The sequence below is a fragment of the Arvicola amphibius genome, chromosome X (genome assembly GCF_903992535.2).
Source record: "Arvicola amphibius chromosome X, mArvAmp1.2, whole genome shotgun sequence".
Lineage (NCBI taxonomy): Eukaryota > Metazoa > Chordata > Mammalia > Rodentia > Cricetidae > Arvicola > Arvicola amphibius.
The window spans coordinates 33,534,515-33,551,987 of record NC_052065.1 but is presented as its reverse complement, the minus strand read 5'-3'; the positions used below and the strand labels follow the sequence as shown (position 1 = coordinate 33,551,987).

The 17,473-nt window shown below is 39.0% G+C and overlaps 1 protein-coding gene across 1 annotated transcript in view; it reads left to right on the top strand.

The window, feature by feature from the left end:
• Nucleotides 1-17,473, top strand: part of Slc9a7 (solute carrier family 9 member A7) — a 193,015-nt gene that overhangs the window by 117,968 nt on the left and 57,574 nt on the right. The window contains exons 11-13 of the mRNA XM_038316726.1: nt 950-1,061; nt 1,716-1,869; nt 13,364-13,405. Of these exons, the coding sequence (XP_038172654.1) occupies nt 950-1,061; nt 1,716-1,869; nt 13,364-13,405 (308 nt within the window). The remainder of the gene's footprint in view (nt 1-949; nt 1,062-1,715; nt 1,870-13,363; nt 13,406-17,473) is intronic.

Sequence of the window (17,473 nt, the reverse complement as noted above, 5' to 3'; positions counted from 1 at the left end):
GTGAGCCACATCCTCTGGAAATCCTAAAGGTTGCTGACCACTTGAGGATTTTTCCTTCACCTCTGAGATTAGAGTATGCTTTACAAGCACTACCCATTTCCTTTTGTTAAAAACAAAACCAAACAAGGAAAGGAAGAAAGACAAAAAAGCAGGAAAACAGTTTACACTTTACCCCGGAGGAAGATAGTTTGGCTCTGGTTTCTGTCTAAAACAGCTGTGGCTCCTGCAGCTGGTGCATTGCTTGGCGGAAGCTCTCTTTTTGCTGGCTCCTGCCTGCGTTTCCTTCTCTGACCAGGGGATTGTGCAGCTCTCTCTGTTGGGTGCTGTTTAAACTTGGCAAGGAAAAGATGACTGGTTTCTTTGAATTGTTTGCTTTTCACAGTAGAGTTCGTTTTTCACATTCATCCTTTTCTACTCCTAACATCCCCAAAGGACATTTAAGCTACATAGGAGAGACTTTCTCTGAGTTCATTTGTGTGAGTGAATGTCTCTTTGTGGTAAGACTGCTTGAGGGTTCCTCACATCTATTTTTGTGTGCTCCCTAGGCATTGATGTCCCTAATGTTTTCTTGCGAATGAAACTTGATGACTTTTTCCCTCTAGTAGAGCCCAACATAGTATATGCCTTGTTCAGTTCTCAATCTTATGGTACTTTAGATTACTTCTGGAGTTAGTTTTAGAGAAATTGGCAAGCCTGTCAATTGAACCAGTTCAATTCAGTTCAAAAGTTACAACCATGTGTTGATAAGCTGTATAATGACCCAAGAAATGGGAAAATTGACCAAATGACTGCCATTTTGTTGCTGAGAGATTTGCGGTGGTGAGTCCAGGCATTCTGACTTCTTTGGGCAGCCCTGCATCACAGCAGTCCTAAAGTTCTGTGCTCAACCAGAGTATTTGAAGTGCCGTTCTTGAAATGTGTTGGCTCCTTAACCTCGCCTGGTGGTCAGGTTGCCATCTTCCTGGGCAGGGCTGCACATATCTACCCTCTCTCCTTCTTCCTCAACCTGGGCAGAAGGCACAAGATTGGCTGGAATTTTCAACACATGATGATGTTTTCAGGTAAAATATATTTATATAATATATATAAAGAAAATAAATTTTATTTAGCAAACAATGATAATGCGACTAAAATATAATCAACTGGGCTTTAAAGCACACATCTGTAATTCCAGACTAAGAAAGGGGGAGGCAGAAGGATCAGAAGTTCAAGGTCATGCTTGGGTGCATATTGAGTTTGAGGCTAGCTTTGGCTAAATGAGACCCTGTCTCAAGATCCTGTTACACATCTTTCTACCCTTCCTTTACTAAGAAAAATACTGCCCTGCTTTCCACAAATGTACAGTTGCACACATTCATAATCAGCCAACATTCCTGTTGACTGTGTGGTATTTGTATAGAAGACTTAGAGCTTGTTATTATGCAAGTTTCTTTTTAGGTCATTAGGAGAAGAATCATTTAAAGAATAAGAGTGGTTAGTATTCTAGAATGTGCCATACAAAGTGGTGCTGTTTTTCTTCTTATGCTGGGAATTCTGTGTAAACCAGCTTCAAAGGGAAGAAGACCATACACCTTTAAAGTGCTTCTACCTGCTTAAGCAGCTGCACTCCCAAAGCATATGGCTAGGGTTCTATTATCCCCACAGTGGCAGCGCATTCTGAGGAATTGTCATCAGGTTCCCTCGTCACCAGAAGATCTTCCTGTTTGCTCCCATAGGCCTGAGGGGAGCAATGGCATTTGCACTTGCCATCCGTGACACGGCCTCCTATGCCCGCCAGATGATGTTCACAACCACGCTCCTCATTGTCTTCTTCACTGTATGGGTCATCGGTGGAGGCACCACTCCAATGTTGTCATGGCTCAATATAAGGTCAGTTTGAAACCAAGCCAATTTTGTGTCTCAAGGTACTGTGCAGTCTGTGATTGTGATAGATTTTCAATCTTTTGGTTTAAGCAATGTGTGTGTGGGGGTGTTTTAGTTTTTTTAAATTAAAATTTAGAGTATTAGGATTTTTCAGGATATAAAGTTGTCATTGAATTCTCAAAAAAAAGCAATTGAAAATAGGATTATCACTACATACAGAAAACTAGGATGAGCTGGCTCTTACTAGTGTAGAAGAAGCTCCTTAGCCAGCAATCAAAAGAGGCAAGTAGAGTTTCGCTTTTTTAGGATTTTGTATGCAGTGCCTTTTCTTGCTTCTGTGCAAAAAAAGAGATGGCATTTTCTTTTTTCTTTTTTTGAGCTTTTTTTTAATTAAAAATTTCCACCTCCTCTCCTCCTCCCATTTCCCTCCCACTTCCCCCACTCCTCCTCCTTCTCGGGTCCTAAGAGAAGACAGGGCACCCCGCCCTGTGGGAAGTCCAAGGCCCTCCCCTCTCCATCCAGGTCTAGGAAGGTGTGCATCCAAACAGACGAGGATCCCAAAAGCCAATATATGCAATAGAATTAAATCCCAGTGCCATTATCATTGGCTTCTCAGTCAGCCCCCATTGTCAGCCACATTCAGAGAGTCAGGTTTGATCACATGCTCGTTCAGTCCCAGTCCAGCTGGCCTTGGTGAGCTCCCATTAGATCAGTCACACCGTTTCAGTGGGTAGACGCATCCCTCATGGTCCTGACTTCCTTGCTCATCTTCTCCCTCCTTCTGGTCTTCATCTGGACCTTGGGAGCTTGGTCCAGTGCTCCAGTGTGGGTCTCTGTCTCTATCTCCATCCATCGCCAGATGAAGGTTCTATGGTGATATTCAAGATATTCATCAGTGTGGCTATGGGACAAGGCCAGTTCAGGCACCCTCTCCTCTACTGCCCAAGGACCTAGCTGGGGACATCCCCATGGACACCTGGGAACCCCTCTAGAGCCAAGTCTCTTGCCAACCCTAAAATGGCTCCCTTAAGATATCTTAAGGGATATATTAAGATATCTTCTGCTTCCGTATCCACCCTTCTTCCATCTCAACCATTCCACTCCCCCAAGCTCTCCCCAGTCCTCCCCTTCTCCCTTCTCTCTCCCCATCTCTCCTTCCCTCACCCCACCCCACCTCCACACTCCCAACTTTTGCCTGGTGATCTTGTCTACTTCCAATTTCCAGGAGGATAAATATATATTTTTATTTGGGTTCTCCTTATTATTTAGTTTCTCTAGGATCATGAACTATAGGCTACAGTTCTAATGCTTGGGAAGTAGAGTCGGGAGAATTAAGGGAAAATAAAAAATTAAACTCAAGTCAACATCCCTCTGTTGTTTGTTAGGCAAAGCTACAGACTACACACAAAAGATGTCATGGGGCTATAACAGATGAAAGTTACATAGAAAATGCCATATCCATCTATTTTGGTATGTCTCCCCCCACCCCCCACCCTAGACTGTCTTAGGGCTTCTATTGCTGTGAAGAGACATCATGACCACAAGTAATGCAAATGCCTGAAGAGTCACTCTCCAAAGAGCCACAAGGTGGCAGTATATCTTTCTCTATTGGTCTTTAGCTTGTTTTCCCTCTAGAATGTAGAATGCCAAAGACAGCTGGAGCTCCTACACATTTCAGAGGAAAGAAGCAGGATTTGGGAGAATGGCCTCTTCCACCTGAGGCTTTTATACTAATGGTATAATGGTAGGCAGGGATTCCTGGGTTTGGCCACTGCCAGCTATGCCATTTCTGGGCTAGTATGTCTCAGTCTGCAGATCAAGGCTTCTTGGTGACAATCAGGGTCCTCACTCATGCTTGCATTGCAGGTGCCATTTGCATTTCCATGCCTGTGTATTAAGATATGGTTCTCAGAACATTCCCATAGTGGAGATAATATTGCAATCTCTATTGTAGAGTTGGGCAAATGAGACACAGGGCAACGATTTGGCTGCAGATAGCAGAGTAATAAGAGGATGAGGTGGATTGGAATTCAGGAAGTCTTCCCAAGACTTGCTCACTGTGCCTTCCATCTATAAGAAGAGTTGTGGTGCTAAAGACTGCCTTCCCCATAAAATTTGGAGTGTTTAGAATTTCAACTTTCTAGCATTAATACTAAAGGTTGGATTAAATAACACAGTCCATCCTTGAGAATATAAACCTGAAGAAAGAAATTTTAATTCTGTGACATTTAAACCTTGAGACATCAGATAGTACTGTCCTTTGTTTTTTTTGTGGTAGCATGAGGATAAGACAGGTGGTTGATCCTGGGTATAATTGCAGGGTATAATTGAACCTGTGAAGTTACTTTTGCCAGATGAAGATTTTTGTAATAGTGATGCTCATTTTGTATAGAAAATTGTAGGCAACAAATAAAATTCATAACCTCCTAGGACTCTTTGATATTTGTATTTATCACGGGCTTTTGAAAATACTGAACAATACTATGTAGCTTATCAGGAGTTTTTGGAAAACTTTGAAGACTATTATGATTTATTTCTCATTAACACTCATAAAAATGTATTTTATGTATTCAGAAAACATTCACACTTATGCCTAACTTTATATGAATAATTTAAAGCAGATCCCTAAATGCTTATCATTTTTTTGCTATTCCCAGGAATTGTAATAAGCTGCATAAGAACATAGACTTCAAAGATGCATTAAAAACCGTAACTCGTCGTCATGTAACTAAGAACAAAGGCAAGATATCTGGGTTTTTAAATGTGCTACAAGTGATAGAACTAATGGTTTCAAGCATGCTAGGCAAGTGCTGTACCAGTGAGACACGTCCTCATCGTCTAACCTCTATAATTCTTTCCTTACCTACAGAACACTTATAACATCACAAATATTTGTACGAATATATAATTGGTTGTTTGAAAATGTTGTTCCAGGACTCTCTATGAATAATAAACCCTACAGATGCTCAAGGCCCTTATAAAAATGGGGTAGTATTTGTTCAGACCCATGCCCATCATCTTAAGTACTTTAAGTGGTCTCTAAAAGCCTTTGATATTTCCTACAATGTAAATGTTATATAAACAACTATAGTGCCACATTATTTGGGGAATCATGACAAGGAAAAAGGTCTATATGCTCAGTACAGAAGCAATTTGGGGGGCATATTTTTAATTTGGGACTGAATCCCTCCCACGGAGCTTGTACATAAGGAGGGCCAACTGAACACACAAAACAAAGAGGCATTACATGTTGGACATAGTGAGTGATCACAAAAAGACTCTTCAAGCAAGAACTGCTGGTTAGCAGACAGCTAATAAGCAACATTTTGTAATTTTCTCAGACTCTGTGATATTGGTTTTTATCATGGGCTTTTGAACATATTGAAAAATATTATATAACTTTTCAGGAGTTTATGAAAACTTAGAAGTCTGTCATAATTTCTCAGCTTATTCATAAAACTCACTTTTATATGTTCATAAAATATTCATATTTATGCTTAATTAATTAATTTATTTATATGAGTAATTTAAAGTGGCTCCCTAAACAGTATAAAAATCCTAGGCCCCTCAGGAATTGTCAGGTCACCCAGACCCCTGACTGTTCAGGGCCAGATTAAGTCATATCTAATTTCATAAGTCCTTTTCTTTTTTTCAACCCATAAACATATCTGGTACAAATAGAACCAAGTGATTTTCCACTGAGAGTAGAGAGTTGACTTTTTTTTGCACTTCCTCATGACCTTTTCAAAACGTGGGCCATGAAAATAGTCCTTCCCAGAGCTGAATATGTGGGCAGCTTTCTGTGAAGCATGTGATGGCTCAACTAGACTGGAGTTGGTAAGAAATTAGCAATTCTGTTGAGCAGAAAACCAACAGTTCCTATAACACTTCTTTTCTGCTTTTTTATCTGTCTACATTTTGGTCTTTTCACCATGCAATTTTGTCATATTATCAATAGATAATATATAGAAATAAAAATCTTTGGAGGATGGGTGATCAAAACTTGCTATTATATTAGTATTTTAGAAAAGATTCAGTTTCACTTTTCTTCATTGGTAATGTCATGTGAGTTTTTTGAATTGTCAAATTTGGAGAAATCTCAAGTTTCTTTGACATGTGAGCCAGAATATTTATGTTTCTGTGTGCTTCCATCTTGCATAATTCTATCGTATTACAGCCACGACCCGAAGTGGCACATGTAGTTGTTTTTGGTTTTTTGAGACAGGATTTCTCTGTGTAGCCCTGGCTGTCCTGGCACTCGCTCTGTAGACCAGGCTGGCCTCAAATCACAGAGATCCACCTGCCTCTGCCTCCCAAGATTAAAAGTGTTCTCCACCTCCACCCAACTTACACAAGTACCACTGTGTTCAAGGTTAAAGAATCCAAGGTAAATGCTCCAAGCAAAGACATCATCTCAGCTCCATCCTTTATCACACTCACGTCCTATCCTTACCATCCCTTAGGCCAACACCCTCAAATTTGTTCTCCATCTCTATAATTTTGTCATTTGATAATTAAGGAGCTCAAATCATAGCATATGATCTTTTGAGTCTGGCTTTTTCTTCCATTCAACATATGCCTTGAAAAGATCCATGAAGGCCGTTGTACATGTCAATTGTTTGTTTCTTTTTGTTTCTGGATAATACTCTATGACATGAATATATCAGGGCTTGTTTAATCCTTCACATCTTAAAGGTCATTTGCTTAGTTTCCAGTTTATGACTATTATAAATAAAGCTATTGCCAACATTTCTGGGTAAGTTTTTATATCAGTATAGGCTTCCATATACCTAAGATACATGTCCAGGACTATGCTTGCCAGATAAGATAGTAAATGCATATTTAATTTTCTAAGGAACTGCTTAACACTTTTCTGGACGTGGCTGTGTTAGTGGCATGTGAGAATCAGGTTTCCCGGTATTCTCAGCAGTGCTGCTTTGCATTCCCTAGCTTTTCTAATAGGTGTGTGGTGCTGTCTCATCCTGGTCTTAATTTGCTTCTCTTCTTTTGTGCTCTAATGATGTTGAATATCTCTCCATGTCCTTATCTATTGCTTTTCTGCTCAAGTCTTTTGTTTGCTTTATAATTGCAGTTAGTTGTTGTTATTGACTTTTAAAATGCGTTTATTCTAGATACTAATGTTCGAAAGATAACATGTTTGGTAAATCTTTCTCACTTTCTTATAGCTTGTCTTGAAGTCTTTTGGTAGAATATTCATAGATCAGAAGTCACAATTTGAAGTATTGTAATCTGTCTTTTTTTGGATCATATATTTGATGCCATGTCTCAAAAACTCACCAAACCCTCTTGAAACTTTCTTCTTTGTTGCTACCTTAAACAGTTGTATAGCTTACTTTTAAGTCTATGAGCTGTTGTTGGTTAATGTTTGTATGAGATGTAAAGTTTTGTCTTATTTGTCTATGACTATCCAGTTGTTCCAGTATCGTATAATAAAAACACTATAGATATCCAGTTGTTCCAGTATGGTATATAAAAAGACTGTGATATTTGATTGAATTGCTTTAGCTCATTTATTAGAAATGTTTTCTGTGTACCCATGGATCAGTTTCTGTTCTGGTTCATTGATTTATATGTCTGACTTTCCAAAAATGATGACTATAGTTAAACAGTATGTCTGAGCATCAGGTACACAGATTGCAACTACTTTTTTCCCCCAATGTAGCTATTCTAGTTTTATTCCATATAATTTTTTGAACAAGCTTGTCTATCTCTAATGTAAAATTTTTTCTATAGCCAGGCATGCTTGTAATTTCAACAATCAGGAGGCCAAGGCAGGAGTTCAAGGCTAGCCTAGGAGTTATAAAGAGACTCTGTCTCAAAAAAATTGAATAAAATAAAAGTAAACAAAATCTTTCTGTGCTTTTCATAGGAATTGTATTTTATATACTATCAACCCACGGAGATTAACATCTTTCCATCATGTTGTGTCTTCCAATTCATGAATGTAGTATGTTTCTCCCATTTATTTTGGTCTTTTTGTTTCTTATATTAGTATTTTATCATTTTTAGTATATAAATCATATGCAAGTTTTATTAGATTTATAATCCTGTAACTGTGCTGAATTCCTTTGTTTTTAGTTCTAGGAGGTGTTTTATTTTGGTTTTTATAGTCGTTGGGATTTTCTACACAGATAAAATTTTCTGGATTATCTGCATAATTATTCAAAGTTAAATAGTTTTATTTTTATTTTTCAATCAACAAATTTACCTTTGGCTTTCTTTTCATGTGTTATTGCTCTGACTGTCTTCAGTCCTATTTTTAATAAAAGTTAGTGCTAATGGATATCTTCACCCAGCTCCCAACACTAAGAGAGACATCTTTGCCCTTCATCATTGGGTGTCATAATAGTTTATAAGGATTTGTAGATAGTCATCATCATATTTAGTAAATTTCTATCTCATGTTAGTCTACTTTCTTTTAATTATATTTTATTTATTTGAGGGGCAGGGCACACATGTGTAGGCCAGACCACAGCTTTTTGGGGAGTCGGTTCTTTTCTTCTACCATGTTTGTCCTGGGATAGGACTTGGGGCTGCATCAGACGTGACAAGAAAATGCCTTTACTCATTGAGACATCTTTTTTAAAAAAATATTTTATTGTTTATTTAACTTTATTTTATGTGCATTGGTTGAAGGTGTCAGATCCCCTGCAACCTGGATCTTCAGAGAGTTGTGAGTGGCCATGTGGGTGTCTGGAAATTGAACCCGGGTCCTCTGGAAGAGCAGTCAGTGCTCTTAACCACTGAGCCATCACTCCAGCCCCCCTCACTGAGACATCTTGCTGGCCCTCATATTTATTTCGTAAAGTTTTTTGTCTTGGATGGGGCATGGATTTTTTAACAAATTCATTTTCTGCATCAGTTGGTGTGATCATGTGCTTTTTTTGTTTAGCTCTTTACTCTGGTGGATTACATTGTTCAATTCCAAATACTGAAAACCCATCTAGCTTTTCTGAAATAGATCCTACTTGATTATGGTATACTTATTTTAATACTGCTTAACTCTATGATAAATACTTTGCTTAAGAATTTTCTGTGTTCTCAGGGATATAGTCTGTAGTTCTCTTTTTTTGCATGCACTTTTCTGGTTTAGGTATCAGGATAACACGATCTCAAAACATGAACTGGAATGTGTTCTTCTACCCTTCTTTATACTTGTTGTTATTTTTCTTTTTACTTTTTGGTAGAATTCTCTAGTGGAACCAGCTAGGTCTAAAGACTACTTTTTCAAAATTCTTTAAACTGTGTAATTGATGAGGCTTTTCAAATTACATATGTGGTGAAAATTTATCAGTTTGACTTAGATTTTCAAGTTAATGTTATTCATATTTTTAATGTCGACTTAACACAATTTATAACTCGAACCATCATCAGAGAGGAGGGAGCCTCAGTTTGAGAAAATGCCTCTGTAATGTTCAGCTGGAAGACATTTTCTTAGTGATTGATGGACAGGCCCAGCCTGTGGTGGGGTGGTTTCCACCCCTGGGCTGGTGGTTCTGGGTTCTATAGAAAGCAGGTTGATTAAGCCAGGAGGACCAAGGCCAGTAAGCAGCACTCCTCCATGGCCTCTGCATCATCAAGCTCCTGCCTCCAGGTTCCAGCCCTGTTTGAGTTCCTGTCCTAACTGCTTGTTGAATGATGAACTCTTGTATAGAAACTGTGATCAAAATAAACCCTTTTCCTCCTCAAGTGCTTGGTCATGGTGTTTCATAACAGCAATAGTAAACCCTACACACATTATGGGTTTTTCCTGATTGTTCTTTAGATATTTCTGGGTCTGCAGTGATCTAATGTTTGTGTTTTTTTCTTTTACTTTTGCTCCTAATAATGTCTGTCTTTATCTTTTTTGTCAGACTTGCCTAGGGGTTTAGTAGAAGGGGTTTTGTTATTTTTTGTTTGGAACATAGGGTCTTATTATGTAGCCTAAGCTGTCCTGGAACTCACTATGTAGACCAGGCTGGCCATAGAACTCACAAAAAGCTCCGCCTTGTCTCTCGAGTGCTGGGTTAAAGGTGTATGCTACCAAGCCCACTATTAGATTTTTTTATTGTAAGCATTTTGTTGCTCTTTTAAAAATTACCTTTTATTTCCACTTACTTTACTATACTGTTTATCTGATTTTATTTTACTGATATCTGCTTCTGTATTTTGTTTCTGTCTTTCTTGTTTGTGCTCAGCTCTACCTAGACACCCAAGTGGAAACAACATATACTATTGTGGAAAAATACATATGGTGCCAGCTCATAGTATTTTCCAGATGTGTATAAATAATGATAAAGTTTAAGTATAGACACTGACATTTACAGAAATTGCATTAAAACAAGTTCCTTCCAAAATAAGGTAATGAGAGTGATTGGTTTCTCTTGGCTTGTGATGTTATTTGGTGGCCTCATGTAATTTCTGTAACACACGGTTTCTTATTTAAACTGACTCAGAAATCCCCTATACTTATTGGCAGTGTATGGAACCCTGAGAACTCAGTAGGATCGGAGCTTACTTTATTACTTGTTCCTTATTTCGTCAGCTGCTGATAGTGGTTAGGTAGCTGCTCAGAATAGGACCAAGGAAAGTCTGGATTTTCTACTGTAACATAACTGAGGTTAGCTGTGAATTCCTTCCCTCCTTCTTTCGCCTCCCTTCCCTTCCTCCCTTCCCTTCCTTCCCTTCCCTCCCTTCCCTTCCTTCCCTTCCTTCCTTCCCTTCCCTCCCCTCTCCTTCCCCTCCCTCCCCTCCCCCCCCTCCCCCCCCTCCCTCCTCCCCTTCCCTTCCCTCTTTCCCTCTTTCACTCCTTCCACAGTGCCTCTCTCTACATAGTCCTGGCTGACCTGGAAATCACTATGCAGACCAGGCTGGCCTTCAGACTCACAGAGATCCACCTACCCATGCCGCCAGAATTCTGGGTGGGGATTAAAGGTGTATGCCACTATGCATAGCTAGCTGTGATTTCTGACCATGACTAACTTCAAGTCTGTTTATGAAGAAAAAATGAATACAACTACAATTTCAAAGCCAGGTCATTTCTTTCCATAAGTCTAAATTATATTTTTAAATTAATGTTTTGTGATTGATATTTTAAAATGTAATGGGGAAATTCTCCAATATTTAGTTAATATCAAGCTGAAGTGTTTTTTTAGTCCTCTTGAATAATTGATGTTATTCAGCAAATGACATAATTTTGGCGACTTAGAGGGGTTATGAAATTAATATCAACAGATTGAACATAGGTATCCCAAACACATTATGTTGTGCGATGACTGTTTTCTTTGGAGTACATACATGAAAATGGTAAGTGAGGACTGGGTTGAGAGAGGTAGTGGAAAGGACATAAATCCACTAGCAAAATGAACAGCTAACCTTTGTACCCCCACAGGGAAGTAATACAATTATTCAAGGGCAAGTAAGAACACTCTGGTATTAATCTTATTAGACTGAGAATTATGGTAACATTCTCTTCAGGATAGCATAAAGAATAAAGATGAGAGAAACCCTGGGCTCTTTATGTAGGTAGTGTTTGTTACTTGATTTTTAAAATGATGCAACCTTATACTTAGAAATCTAGCAGAAATGACTGGGGTCCCTGAGTCTGCAGGTCCTATGTTTGGAATTGTGCCTGTACAGTTTCTACGTTTTGCTTATTTGTTGTGTTTGGTTGGGCTTTTTTTTAATTTAAGACAGGGTCTCTCTGTAATAAACAGTTCTGGTTGTTCTGGGTTCACTTTTATAGACCAGGCTGGCCTTGAACTCACAGAGATCTGCCTGCCTCTGACTCCCAATTGCTGGGATTAAAGGTGTGCGCCATCACCCACCGCCCTGCTCTTTTCTATTTTGTGACTGTAGGCAAATTGTTTTACCTCGAACTCTCAGTTTTCTCACCAATTAAATAGTGACAATCGTAATGTGTTGATTTGATGAAGAATTCTTGCACTAGTGCTACAGGGTGAAACTCAAGGGCAGAATGTTTGCCCAGCATGTGCAAGGTCCTCGTTTTTATCTCTAGTGTTATCACTACTACTTCCAGAACCCCCCAAACATTCTCTCATTAAATATGCTGTTTGACACATGATACTCTCTTTCTAAATTTTAGCTGTTTATATCATGTTATTAATATTATTATTACAATCCCCCAGCAATAATAAAACTGAAGTTAAGAAATCCTGGTTTGGCTTTCGGGTATTTTTTTTAACAGTTTTTATATGCTATAGTAATTTTAGAAAGTATAGCTTGAGCGTATTCTTATCTGACATGTAACTAATTGAAAAGCCATCATTTGATGAGACATCATTATCTCTCACATTTTTTCAAGGGATACAATGGAATGAGAATTTGAGCAGTGGCCTATCACAATATTTTTCAATTTTTCCATTAACTGTAGTGAAAAATTTAGTACCAGAGGTCTGCTATATCCTTTATATTTTATAGTGCTTTTCGATGGCTTCAAACTTACCCAGTATGTTTTTGTGTATGTCCCACAGGAACCAGTTTTACGCCCATAGGGATATTATTACCCCCACCAAAAGTACATGATTGAGTACAGTGTTCTGACCTAAGTGTGATTTTACTACCTGTGAGACATCTATGAATTTTTGGAGATCTTTTGAGGTGTTACATCCTGGGGCAGTTGGGGTTGTTGCTGTTGGCATCCTGTAAGTAGAAAGCAGGATCCCATGTGCACAGGAGAATGACTCCCCACACAAATAGTTATTGTGGATTCAAAAGCCCTTAGTGCTGAGTTTGTAGACCCATCTTGTAGCATGATGTAAAGTTCAATGTTGTCTGAATAATCCAGAATCATTAAGGAAAGTGAAAGGTCACAACAAGCCAGAGACCTCAAAGAAAAGAGCCAGAGTTGGGTTCTTGGCCTTCAGATTGAAGCTGTGGACAATGTGTTTTTTTTTTTTTCTGTAGAAAAAAAGTGGCCGTCTCTGTCTTCTAAGTAATCGTTTTGTTTTAGTAATACAGTGGGTTTGTTCTTCCTATTTACTATGTATAAAAATATACACATACTTTAAGTACATGTTCATTGTTTAGTAACACTTTTCTTGCTGCTTTCTTTTTTATGGATTCATCTTGGCTTTACAAAACTGATGAACTCCTGGAATTTTTGTAGATTAATTTATACACTAATACATTTATTCATTTGATTTTGTTGTATTATATTTCTAGGGGTTTGACGTCATTCTCAATCGTTCCTCATTTGATCTAGCTCTTAACATTGCTGTTTTAAATTTAGCAATTTTTTTCTGCCTCTTGGGTTTTAGAGAATGGGGACAACCAGATTGTTATGGCAGCTCCATTGTTGGCACGTACATAGTGTTTTCAAGACTTTGGGTTCCATCCCCAGCACTAACCAAAAAAGGGACTGTGAATTTCTGTTGAAGGTGAGATAGCTTTCTTCATGGACATGGTCCAGGTCGAATGCCAGAGCTCCTGGTACCTGTGTTGTCCCATCAAGTTCACATTTCCTTCTTCTTATGCCCAGAGTTGGTGTGGAAGAGCTCTCGGAAGAGGACCAGAATGAACAACCGCTGGCAGTACTGATTCAGGTGACGCAGACACTACTAAGAAAATAATTCAATAGGCTTTTCTTTTCTCTTGTAACTCGAATGGTTTCTCTTTACGTTGTTTACCTTTTCTTTCCTGAATGTGCCAATCCTCACTCCATGGGAAACAAGGAAATCAGTTCTAATCATTCTTTCCTTTCTTCCTCCATGTTGATTGGTGTGTCAATGTTATTGGGACTATGTGCTTTCCTCCCACATTTTGGGTCATGTGTTTTCAACCTCAGAGCCTGAATTAATGTCTTCATTTGGTACAGCTGAGCTTAGTGTTAAGGACAGCTTATTTTCAGAGTCACCTATACTTTTCCCCAGAAAACCCTCCTTCTGATCTGGTAAGCAAGGCTTATAACTAATTCAGAGAACTAGAATTTCATATTTCAGCCTTGACTACAACAGCATAGCTCACATGATCTTAATTAAATGCCAGTGTTGTGTATTTTTAAGCATGTATTTGTATATCTGTACTTTCTCATGATGGTTCAGATGACATGAAGATTTTTAATAAATGAAAGGATGAAGTTTCCACTAACGCAGTTTGTTTCTTGGTCTACATTCAACTGTGTGTGATGAAATTGTGGTTAAGAGTGGTGATGAAGGAGAAAAGTAAAAACCTCCAGTGTTCATTATTGCCTTTCTGGATCTCCAATTGATATATTTTCTTCCTGGTCTGATCTGTAGATACATTAAATGCAAAATCATCTTGAACTCAGATCTTGTGAAAATACTTTGTTTCCTGAAGACAGGATGAAAGAAACTATCTATCTATCTATCTATCTATCTATCTATCTATCTATCTATCTATCTATCTATATGGCATAGGGCATAGATTTTGAAATATAGCCCAGATATATGCTCTGTGCTCTAGTGGTATGCATCAAATTCATGGAAGTGTTGAAATATCTCACTGGGTTCCTGCTTCTTATTACCGTTACACACACACACACACACACACACACACACACACACACACACACTAAAATGTTTATTAGTGGAGTTGCAGAGGAACCTTTTCTACTAAAGTGTCCTGCCTTCAAGGAAGAAAGTATATTAGGTAAGTGTTAAGTTATCACACCAGTCCTTCTGTGCAATCCAGCAGGTCATAGATGAGAATCTGTTAGGGTGGGCCATTCCAAGGCCCAGGATGTGGATCTGGGTGGTAGCTGAACTGGTAGATCTGGGCCATTGGGACCACCCCCTGAGGTGAGGGGTGGAGCCAGGTCTCCTAGGCTCATGCCAATGGGCCAGCAGCTCTCATGCCTGTAGTGAGGGATTTTTCACCACATGCCTGTGGTGTGCCATCTCTCCCAAGTGCCGGGGGTCAGCTCGCCCATGGTAGTGGTGGGGAATTAAGTACTTTCTTAATTGAAGTTTCCTTCTTTCAGATAACTCTAGTTTGTGTGTCAAGTTGACATATGACTACTACATTGAACCACTTCATCCTTGGAAAGGACAATGCTTTGTCCTTACTGGACACTTATTCTGGTTATGGATTTGCATTTCCTGCAATATACTTCTGCCAAAACTACCATTCATGCACTTACAGAATGCCTTATTCACCAACATGATATTCTACACAGTACTGCTTCTGACCAAGGAACTCACTTCACAGCCTGAGAAGTGTGACAGTGGGCCCATGTTCATGGAATCCACTGACCTTATCATGTTCCCCACCATCCCGAATCAGCTGGCCTGATAGAAAGATGGAATGGACTTTTGAAGACTCAGTTACTGTGCCAGTTAGGTGGCAGCAGCCAGGAGGAGTGGGGCAGGGTTCTCCAGAAGGCAGTATATACTCTGAATCAACATCCAGTATATAGTACAGTTTCTCCCATAGCCAGGATCCATGGGTCCAGGAATCAAGGGTTAGAAAAGGGTAAATAATTCCACTCACTCTCACCGCTTGTAACCCACTAGAAAAGTTTTTGCTTACTGTTCCTACTACCTAGAGGTTTTGGTTCCAGAGGGGAGCATTCCTGTCAAGAGCCACAACAAACATCCCATTGAACTAGAAACCAGCTTCCCTCTGGTTACTTTGCCTTCTGATGCCCTTAAACCAACAGGCTAAGAAAGGAATAAAAGAGTTAGGAGGGATGATTGATCCAGATTACCCTGGGGAAATTGGATTGAGTCTCCACAAATGGTGATAAGAACGATCATGTCTGGAGTGTAGGAGATACTTTCGGGTGTCTCTTGGTGCTACCATGTCCTGTGGTTAAGTCAATGGGAAACTACAACAGCCTAAAGCAGACAGGATGACAAAGGCACAGACCCTTCAGGAATGACTGTATATGAAGGTATGGGACACTCCTCCAGGAAAAGAGCTTAGATCTGCTGAGGTTCTTGCAGAAGGTGGAGGGAATACAGAATGGGTAGTAGAGGAAGGTAGTTACAAACACCAGCTGAGGCTACATGACCAGTCACAGAAACGGGGATTAAGTTGACATGAGTGTGTCTGTTATATCTTGATAACAATGCATTTGTACAGATATTTGTGTTTTCTTTAGATTTCTTTATCATATGTTGTAACATCAACAAAGAGAATATCAATGGTTATATTTAAGCTTGAGCTACTAAAAAGATGTCCCTCAAGGAAAAGTGTCACCCATTATAAATTTATAATGCATGTATATTTGTACAAAGGATAGTTATATCATCTTAGGCTTCATTATGACCTGGTTAAATATATAATGTGTTTGTGATTATATGTGGTATAGTTATATATAGGAGTTATTATGACCTGGTTATTGTTTTCATTTGGAAATTAATCATGACATGAGGAGATATCATTGTGTGTCAAGTTGACAAGGGGTGGATTGTGATGGCTATATCTGGAATTAACTATAATCCAGAAATGGGGATACACCTGTGAGAGATTTTCTTCTTGTTTTTAAGTAGGCGAATATTCTAGTTTGGACCTTTGAGGTAGTAAGATATATACCTTTGATTGGGATCTTGGGGTGGGAAGACGTACATCTTAGATCTGGATTTTAAGGCTGGAACACACAGGCTTTAAATTCATATCTTGAGGCAAGAAGACATGTCTTTAACTCAAATCTTGAGGCAGGAAGGCATACCTTTAATATGGACTATACCTTCTGCTGGAAGTCTATATAAGGACATAGAAGAAGGAATCTTTTGCTCTTCGCCTACTTGCTCTTGCCTTGCTAGCACATCTATTCCTTCATTGGTATTGAAGCTCATTTCTTCCAGCACATACAGAAGGTCAGCTGAGACACCTAGCCTGTACAGCAGAACAAGTACTAGATTCTTGGACTTTCTGTTCACAGCTAGCCATTGTTGGACTAGCTGGACCACAACATGTAAGTCATTACAATAAATCCTTATACATATGGAGTGTGTGTGTGTGTGTGTGTGTGTGTGTAGAGAAAGATTCATTCCATAAGTTCTGTGATTCTAGGGAACACCGACTAGTACAGTATGGTAGACAAATAATTGTTCTAGAATGAAAGTTATTAACTTTGAGGTATTTATCCATTCCTGAAAACCACATCTATTCGGCTTCTTTGTGTTCTCATTTGGTACAGAATTTCCACATTTGTCTGATTCTTAATGAAACTAAAGATAATTCATTCTGGAAGAAAAGATGGCAGTGTCTGTTACAGTGTGCTCTGCCTAGGTGTATCTGAATGCTAAAATGTGACATAATAAATCTCCAGATTTCTGCAATGTCCCAGGTGTTAAAATCAGGAGATAAATACATTATAAACAGTTGCCAACCCAGGAATTCGAGGAAGCTAAGTATTATGGGACTCTGAATCTTTCATCAAAAGCCTGTGTCTGGTCTTTCTTGCTGTTTAACATCACTCCAAATGTCTTGGCCTATTGCTTTACTCTTGTTCACATTGGCTAGTTTAATTCTGGGCTGTGACCCAAGGGTGGAGTCCTTTATAGGAATCCCAGCATAAGTGTGTCATCCTTGGGGATTAGTCCAAGGGCCCATCCAGAGGCCAAAAAAGTAATTATTGAATCTCTCTAAAGTAAATATTCTCAAATGGGAAAATTCATGTTCA